At 39.6% G+C, this 10,061-nt stretch overlaps 1 protein-coding gene across 1 annotated transcript in view; it reads right to left on the bottom strand.

Moving 5' to 3' along the window:
• Positions 1 to 810: 810 nt before the first annotated feature.
• Positions 811 to 10,061, bottom strand: part of TGS1 (trimethylguanosine synthase 1) — a 34,983-nt gene continuing 25,732 nt past the window's right edge. The window contains exon 13 of the mRNA XM_079722463.1: positions 811 to 1,229. Within this exon, the coding sequence (XP_079578589.1) occupies positions 1,107 to 1,229 (123 nt within the window). The 3' untranslated portion in view covers positions 811 to 1,106. The remainder of the gene's footprint in view (positions 1,230 to 10,061) is intronic.

The raw sequence follows: 10,061 nt of genomic DNA, 5'->3' as shown, positions 1-10,061 counted from the left end.
GGACACGGGGGCTGCTTAGTAGATAAAGTTCTTTTGAGCACTACTAATCTGTCAATGAGTCATTTTATAAGTCAGCTATATCTGTGCCATTAGAGGGCAGGAATATTTTAACCTTGGTTAGGCTTCCTGTTCTACGTATACACGGTCACATATGTTCAGGAAGACAAATTAGTTTTAATGTTAACAATACACAAGAAAATGTATTGTGGAAAAAAGTATATGCATGAAAGGTGAAGTGACAAAAACTAAAAAATAATTGGGGACTTTGGAAATCTGCTTTTACCCTTCCATCTCCCACCCCGAGTGGCTAAGTAAGCATATGCTAGTGCTAAGGGCCACGTATAGAGCTGTTTATGACCAACGCTGCCATTATTTAAAAAGTGGTGACAAGTTTATGGTTTAGACACTAATCCTACCTGATGAAAAAGTATAAAAACCTAGAACATTGACAGATTTTGATGTTGCAAATTAAAAAATAAGAAATTAATTTATCCTTAATGATCAGTTCAACTGCTGTGGTACTGCAAGGCAATCAGGCAAACTTTGTAAAGTTTCAAGAGACTAAAGTTAGCACTGCTCCATTCTCCAACAAAGTTGTTTTTTATTTAACAGTTATTTTTTTCTAATACTTACTGGAAAATTTCCAGTTTATTTCAATCCCCCAGCTCTATCCCAGCCAAAACCATGTTTAATATGCCTATATTATTACAAGATAAAGATCCCAGATCCCCTGTGGCGAAAGAGTCCCCTGTCCCTGAATTTTGACCTACTTTAAAAATGACTGAACATACCTTTTGGATGAATAGTTACACAACACATATTCTTCTTCCTTTCACTGCCATTTTAATAGAAAAAGAACATAAACTTCTATATTACAAAATATTTTTCACATTTTTTAATAGAAACTTAAGAAACACTAACTTTATAAAATAAATGGATGTTTAAAAGCAAATTCTGGATGGTACTGCATCAATGTGGGGAAAAAGTGTATTGGGGTACAAATACCCATTTGACTATGGGTACAAAGTATCAGTGAATACAGAGAAGAAATTCCAAGTGAATAGTGTTCTGACTGCTATGATCTTTTGGTCTCTATACCACCTCATTTATGATTCAGAGGCTGATCTGCGGATCAGTCCCCCAAAATAAGCAGTGATTGTCTTCAATCTATTATTAAGAAAGTTTTGTTCTATTTCCACTTGCCCTCCAGGCCCAGCCAAGGACGCCACCTAAAAAGGGAACAGAAGAAAGTCACACATACACAAGCATGGTTTCAAAAGAAATCTTTCATTTAGATGCTTTATCAAATAATACAGCTCTGGCTTTTTATTTAAGTCTTTCAAATAAGGAGGCATCTCAAACGTTCACTGTTACTTTCCAGGTGGGTATTGATGCAGTATTTGGTGGCAGAAATACTTGTTTCAGACACTTTTGACATTACGGGTAGGACCACAGTGCTATGTTATTGTATAAGACCTAACCTCTCCAATGCCAGAAGGTACAGAACTTCGAGGGACAGAAAATCAACATATCGTCCCCAAATATCAGGTTTATTTATTAAGATGGAATACATCAGACAGCAAGTCAGACCCCGTCCGACTTTCATGGGAGCTCCAGCCTCTACCACCTACACCTTTTACTTCTCTAGGTGGGTTCTGATGCTGTTCTCCCAGCTTGAATCACCTCCTCCACCTGTTGCTCTTTTGTGTGTGTGTAGTTCTAAGTCTCCCACTCCCCCGTTTTTATCGTGGTTAAATACATCACTCTTTTTGAGGTCTACCGTAGACGGCGAATAACACGGTTATTTGGAAGCTGAAAGCACCGTCCTCTCCACCCCCACAGACTTAACCTCAAAAGGATGCTACAAATTAGCAATGCTTTGCCCGAAGTTCTTGGACAGACAAGTTTTGTTCTGGTCCAACATTTCTTCATCCAACCTCTCAGGTCTGTTACTAGCAAATATACTCCCTCCTTGCCCATGATTACGTCACCAGAGACCAGTTTGCCAGGGCAGCAGTGAGGTTGAAGGGGAAGGGAATGCATGGAGGCCCGGGGACTCAGAGAACCGAAGACATGGGGTGCTGGAGGGAGGGCTCGCCAGGTACCAGGGACCAGCACCAACGACAGAGACGCCACCTCTGTAATTATGTCACTGTAACGGGCAAAACTGTAGCTGCGTATTTTGCAAAGAGAGGTGTTGTCGGTCTAGTTTGGTTTGGAGGTGAGAGATCTAATCTCAGAGGTATTACACAGGCTCCACCAGCATCCAGTGGAAGGTAAGATTTATTGTACATCACCAATGAGTATGTATTTTAAAAGCATTTCAACTTCCTCTTAGAAAAACGTCACAGATACAGAAATAGGGAAGAAGCAAAGCTCATTCTATAGTACACACTAAAAGAAAAAAAAAAAAAAAAAAAGAGGCTGTCCCACCCAGGCAGTAACAATGTCAATTTCAACCCGGCCCACAAAGAGACGCACAAGAGACAGCTGGCTTTTAACCAATAGGAACAGATGACAGAAGTGAAACAAAGTGTCTGTTACAAGGATGAGCAGCACACATCCATCCCACTGTTTACTAATGAGGCCTATAATTATTCAAGGAGAACTAGAGCAGCAATTCTTAGGAAGAAGTGTTTTATTTTCTGTTTTGGTATCTTTAGGTCAGTCTGATTTGTCACCACGAAGGGCAAAATGAAGAATTTGTCCAACAAAAGCCCCTTTGACTAGTATTTAAAATATAATTGCTTCACAGTAATTTTTCTATGAGTTAAGATATAACTTAAGTGCAGTATTTCTCCCATTCCTTTAAATAGTGATTTATTTAAAGAAAGTGAGTCTGGCAAGCAGAAGTTTTCTCTGGGGCTGGGGTTAGGGAAGGAGAGAGGAAGAGGAAGGAAAGGAGGAGAGGTCGGGTGAAGAGAAGCAAAGCAGAGCTGAAACAGTAGCAAAAAATCTGCTAAGACAGGGAGAGCAGAGAAAAGCAATCAGAGGCGAATTTAAATACCAGTTCTACCAATAATTTGCTCATCCATATAGAAAGCCATTAAGACAAGGCTTGGCTTCCTAAATCTAAAAAACAGGAATCCTACCTATCTCTCTAAAAAGAGCACCCTGTAAGCCATAAATAGAATTACAGTAGAACAAATCTCTGAGAAGGTAGGGTTGCTTGGACCTGGGTGCTTTGGATAGGAAAAGGAATGAAGACGTCTTACGTGGGAGTTTTTTTTTTTTTTTTGCGGTATGCGGGCCTCTCACTGTTGTGGCCTCTCCCGTTACGGAGCACAGGCTCCGGACGTGCAGGCTCAGCGGCCATGGCTCACGGGCCTAGCCTCTCCGCGGCATGTGGGATCCTCCCGGACCGGGGCACGAACCCATGTCCCCTGCATCGGCAGGCGGACTCTCAACCACTGCGCCACCAGGGAAGCCCACGTGGGAGTTTTTGAGGTCTATTATAAAATAGTTATTTATAAATTATTATATAAAATAAAATATCTTATTCAACAACTACTGAATAAGTAGCTTAAAGGTTTTGGTTCTAGGCAGTGGAGTGTAGCAAAACAAAACAAAACAAAACAAAAACAACAAAAAAACCCAAAGAATGTTGCCTTCCTGGATCTTACATTCTAGCCAGGAGATTCAGATGATGGACAATTAAAACAAGTATTGAAAACGCCTGTCTAGTGTTTGGAAAGAAATTTAAAAAAAACAACAAACTTAACATGTTACTTTAAGTGTTCTAATTAAAAATAATTTCTAACCTTAGCCTTTTTGTGTTTTTCTAATATTTTCACAAGTACATATATTTTCAAGGTTAGAATTCTAGAGCTGAAAGACTAAAAATTATGTAGTTCAAGCCATTAAATAATATTTTGTTTCAAGCAAACTTAATGCCATCAATTTCCAGCTCTCTTTATTTTTCACTAGCAGGTTTAACTGACAAAATGTCATCTGGTTCCTTTCCCCTTTCTTAAAGTTTAATAAATTGAGAGAGAGAGAGAGAGAGAGAGAGAGAGAGAGAGAGAGAAAAGGGGAAAGGAGAGGGAGAGGGAGAGGGAGAGGAAGAGGAAGGAGGGAGGGAAATCAGCAGCTCTGGATGAACAGCTACATTTTTGGTATTGTACTTAAATACACTAGATTTACCAAAAGAAACCACAGTTTGTTTGGGCTGGAACTAGAACTAAGGAATGAACTCTCATCAACTAGATTTCATGTCAGGCAATAAGGCTGTTCTTTGGGGATGGGGAAAAGGGAAATGGGTAAAGATCACAATACAGGTGATAACTTTAGTGAAATAAAAGGTACAGTGTAGAAGATTTAAGAGTTAAATAAAGATTCAAAATTGCACTTTTTTAAAAAAGCAAACTGATTTAAAGTAAAAATATATGGTAACTGAATGAGAGAAAATAATTTCTAAACTGGATCCTCATGGAAAACTATATAATAAATACTTTATTATAAGAAAGATACAGAACAATTAGAACACTGAAAAAAATGTCCTATTACTACACTGCAGAAGTGATTATTTCTGCAACATGCAAAATCTTGCTTAGAAGCAAATCACACCAAGTGAATATGAAGAGTACGTTTTATGGGGCCTATAGATCTCTGTCAATTACAGTGACATAAGCAAAAAGCATCTGAAATATTGGCTCTGATTAGAAACCTAATGACTACTATATAGCACAGGGAACTCTACTCAGTACTCACTCTGTCATGACCTGTGTGGGAAAAGAATCTAAAAAAGAGTGGATATATGTATATGATTCACTTTGCTGTACACCTGAAACTAACACAACATTGTAAATCAACTATACTCCAATAAAAATTAATTAAAAAAAAAAGAAACCTAATGTCCAACAGACAAGTGTCTCACCCACAATTCCCTTTTGTCCTTAAGTTTCTTTTGTTACATGCAACTAATAACTTCACAGAAATAGTGGTTGGGCAAAAATATTTCTGATGAACAGTTCTCTGGGAAATAAAAGAGAGTATTTTTTATCAATGGAAAACCAGGCAATACTCAAACTTATGCATATTTATTGAAATTAGTTCCATATCTCTGCACATGGTAAACAGAAGTGAGATTTCTATGCTTAAGTGAATAAATCTTATTTTTTGCTGTTTTTCATACAACTCGAATGCTACCTCAGGCTCTCACAGACATTATTTCCTCTCTGTTTCTCTCTTCCTTCAAATATTTATTTGTTGATTAAGACAAATAAGGTTTTGAAAAGCCATCACGGTCAACAGGAGCACACTGGTGACACGTCAAAAAAATTCTCCTGGTCATCAAAGCTCACCTACATGCACCTCTCAGGAGAAGGCTATAATAACCAGAGTTCACTCAGCTTCGCCCCTCACCCGTTACCAGAACAGGTACTGGAAACAGGAAGACTGTTCTTAAATTCAACAAGTTCTCTAAAGCACAACAGACTAGAGAACAAGGAAGCCCCTGGTTAACGGCACAGGACTTGTGTACAGCCCTGTGTATGGCATCCTTTATTGAAAAACTTATTCGGAGGAGGGAAGGAAATATAAGCTTAGGTTCAGAAGCGTCTGAACTTTCTCAATTAGCCTTAGGAGGCCAGCTTCACAGGCCCCCCCAAGAAATAGAATGTATGTGCCATCCAAGAATGAATAATACTGCTCTAACTGTCCAGCGGCAAACTTTCCAAGGGAAAGGCTGGCTGATCAACGTTAGAAGCTGATCAGTTGTATCCTGAATCGCAACATATGATTAAGCAGTGAATTTCACTAGAAACAGAGCTGGTCTAGAAACCTGGGGGCCAGTGGTTGGAAGAGAGAAGAGAACCCCCATGGAGGACAAAGCCCAGCAGTGAGCGCCTGGCATTCTGAGGGAAGTTTTAGCCCCTGCTGTCCTGCTCGCCAGTCAGGAATGAAACAACCGACCCAGCAAAAATTCTAATTCTCTTCGCTCCTCTTGTCACCTCAACTTCTGTGCACGGCTCCCGCTCTCACGGTGGCCAACTCTGTGACGGGTAATGAGGACCCTGTCAGCAGGAGACAGGGAGGCACTAACTGCCGCCGGGAGAAAGCAAGACCAGCAAATGCTTACACGTCCCTCGTTCACGCATCAGTGCGAGCAGGCCGACGACCTGACTTGCTCACTGCACAGCTGTCATGAGGATCCAGTGGAACGTGCGGGGCACCCTGCAAACTCTAAGTACGTATGCCACTATGACAAGGCTACCATGTTGTATATAAATGCAGGGGACAGTCCTTTGCAGGACGAATGTAATTCTGTAGGATGAGTGCCCTGAGTTTTAAAGGCTGGGCATTTTCAGGGAAAGCAGTTTCAGAGTTACTACGCCTACGTGTACCAGAAGCGCGGTCCAGCTCTCAGCCCTCTTTCTGTTCTCTCCTGCTTCTGGTGTCCACACCTGGAGTTTAAGGGACCTCCAACTGTTGGGGTGATTTTATCACATTTACCATATGGATATAGTTTTGGCTACATGAAAGTGCTGCCATCAGACCAGATTTCTACTATGGAAATTTCATTTAGAGCAATTTGACACAACTTCTTATCAAGCTTAATATTTAGAAACGAGTAAGGCCCCAATTTTCCTCTTATTGAATAAGCAGATTACTATAATAGCTTAGAACTAATATTTGCAAAGAAATTAGTGGTAAACTTTTATTGTATTCGGCCAAAAATCAAACACTAAAAATGCTAATGAACTGAATTTTGTTATATTTAAAGTGTTTCCCCAAATAACAAAATTACCTAATAGTTTCCATATCTACAAATAATTTTAACTATTCAGATGCATATAACTGTATTCTTTTATATGGTAAGTTTTAGAAATGTTCCCTGTAAATAAGTCCTCCCTCCCTACCTCACAAAATAAACCATTAGAAGTGTGATGGCTGTGACACTTCCTAGACACTATGTATTGGCTCTGATGGGAGCCTCAAGAATTCTGCCGACTAGAAATGTCTCTTGATTAAATCTAATGTCAATTTCTATACTTAAAGATACAACTTAAATAATCGCAGGATAAGTTTTACCTACAGTGTTGGGTTAATTTGTAAATATTTTCCTGTTCTATCAGGCAATAAAATAGGTGCGGTCTGGCCTGTTATCACGAAGTCTATCCGGGGAAGTCATGGAAGGGTGGAGCATGCCTACTAGACAAGCTCTTGGAAGGCCCCCTGGTTAATTTTCTCAGCACAACCCTTAGGGATGATGCTCAGTGTTGCCCTGCTTTCTGTACTGGTATGAACAAGTTATAAGGAAAAGTAACTTAAATTAATTTGACTTGAAAAGTACAAAGGCTCTCACTTTTCTGAGTAATCACATTTTAAGAGTTACGAAATCAAACAAAGATAAGGATGAAACAAGCAAACAAAAAACAAAAAAAAACAAGGATAAGGAGGCACTATATCAAACTGACCAGGAGCCGCTCCTCTCTCTGTTCCCAGGTCTGTCTGGGAGACAGGACACCTCCTGTTACGCGCCCCACCCGCAGGGGTTTCATACAAACACGGTGTCTGACAATTGTTGCCGTGTGGCTTCTTTGGGGAGACTAAGCATTCTACTCTGCTCAAACCTCTATCCATATTGTACACATTTACTACTTAAAAGGGAAGATTCTCATGTTTGGAAAGCATGGTAAACCCAAAGCTAGTACTGGCTGCAAATCTATGGCTGTCAAAGGAAAGAAATGAAGGAAAACACAGCAAGATACAGGCGCCAAGTAGATAATATACAATAATCCCGCACTCCATCTACAGTGATTTCAGTGAGTGAGATATACCTTGCCTCCAAAGAGCCTGAGTTTGACAGCGAGAGTCTGGATAGCAAGGGACACATGTCCTGGAATAAACCCCAAACAGAGGAAGGGAATAAGAGACTGAGGAAAAAGGCGACCTGGAAAAATATTTTACTAGATCCAGAAAACAGTGAGACTTATTACTTATATGGAAAGATTATAAGATAACTTATATGTGTATTGAGTCCACAGTCAGCTTAACTACCCTAAATATAAATGTTATCCAGAGTACAGATCTCCCTGGATGGGAACTTAACTGTTCTCTATAGGCATGTCTATGAGAAACATGTCAGTTGAGTTTCAAACAGCAGAGACTCATAAACGTTTAGAACCCAACCCGTTTGTCAGTTCAGGTTGTGATCTGCTAAATGCTCCTTAACAAAAAAGCTGACTTCTCTGCTACTCTGCTCTGTCTAAATCTTGTAGCACCGTCTCTTCTCTCATTTAAAAAATCCTACATATGGATAGGCTGTCTTCATTTTATTATAAAAAGAAAAGATGATTTCCCACTGTAATTTGATCTAAATTCAATACCAATATAACATGCTTGAAAGCTTAAGTTTTCTTTTTGACTTTTATTATTCTCTAGTGTCATTACTCCCTCTAGAGGTAGAAAATGTGAATGCACTACAAACCGGAATTCTGGCAGGTGTGTGAAGTAAACCAAAACGAAGGAAAAAAAGTTAACTTTCTCCTTGGGCAAGTGTTAATTTAACTAGAAAAAAGGTACTCACTTGAACTTTCGCAAAAAATAGTGAATTTCCTATTGCCATTCAAGTACCCAAATATGCCCATCTAATGTTTAATATAAGGATCATCTAGCCTCTCATGAGACTAGTTATGATGCATGACATCTTTTTTCTTTTTAAAAACTTTTTTCTTTTCTTGATGCATACTATTTACATACGAGAAAAAGAGAATTATGGAATGGGCTCAGCCTTATCTGGGAATCTAGAATGCAGATCTGAGTCACACGAGTAGCAGATATTAGGTTTAATATTCAATTTGATATAAAAATGCAAAAAGCAAGGGGAGAGTGCTTTTTCTTATGTCTTGTAACAGCACAAAGTATTTGAGAGACCTAATGTTTAGATACAATGGCTCATCGGTAGACAACAGGCAGCAAGATCGAAGAGCAGCCCCTCTAACTCACAGAGCAGGGGCTCAGACTTGTTAATTCTATTTCCTCTTCTTTTAACCCAGAGAATCTCAACTCTGGCAGCACATGACAATCACATGGGGGGGTGTTTAAAAAATTATGCTTGGGTCTCATCCCAGAAAATAAATTAGAGACAATCTTTCTCAGTAGACCTGAGTCTCAGTAGTTTAAAAAAGCTACTCAGCTGTGACTGTAAAACTCTTAGAAGAAAACACAGGGGAAAATCTTCAAGACATTGCATTTGGCAATAATTTCTTGGATATGACATCAAAAGCACAGGCAACACACAAAAAAATCAGATAAGCTGAACTTCATCAAAATTAAAAACTTTTGTGCAGCAGAGAGCACTATCAAGAGAGTAAAGAGGGAGTTCCCTGGCGGTCCAGTGGTTGGGACTCCGCACTTTCACTGCCGAGGGTCGGGGTTCGATCCCAGGTCGGGGAACTACGATCCCACAAGCTGCTCGGCGTGGCCAAAAAAAAGGTAAAGAGGCAACCCATGGGATGACAGAAAATACTGGCAAAGCACATATCCGATAATGGATTAATACTCAGAAGATACACACATGAAAAGATGGTCAACATCACTTGTCGTTAGGAAAATGCAAGTCAAAAGCACAATGAGATACCGTTTCATACCCATTAGGATGGCTATCATCGAACAACAACAACAAACAGAAAATAACGAATGTTACTGAGATTGTGGAGAAATCAGAACTCTTGGGAACTGCTGGTGGGAATGTAAAATCGTTCAGCTGCTGTGGAGAACAGTAAGGTGATTCCTCAAAAACCTAAAAATAGAATGACCATGTGATCCAGCAATTCCACTTCTGAATATATAACCAAGTGAACTGAGAGCAGGGACTTGACTAGATATTTGTACACCCATGTTCACAGCACCTTATCCACAACAGTCAAAAGGTGGACCCATGGACCCTAAACGTCCGTGGACGGATGAATGGATAAACAAAATGCAGTGTACGCATACAACAGAATGCTACTTAGCCTTAAAAATAAAGGAAATTCTGACACATGTTAGAACATGGATGAACCTTAAGGACATTATACTAAGTGAAGTAAGCCAGACACAAAAGGACAAATATTGTA

The sequence above is a fragment of the Hyperoodon ampullatus genome (assembly GCF_949752795.1).
Source record: "Hyperoodon ampullatus genome assembly, chromosome: 17".
NCBI classification, from domain to species: domain Eukaryota; kingdom Metazoa; phylum Chordata; class Mammalia; order Artiodactyla; family Ziphiidae; genus Hyperoodon; species Hyperoodon ampullatus.
The sequence above is the reverse complement of the archived record's forward strand: the minus strand, read 5'-3'. Positions and strand labels throughout refer to the sequence as shown.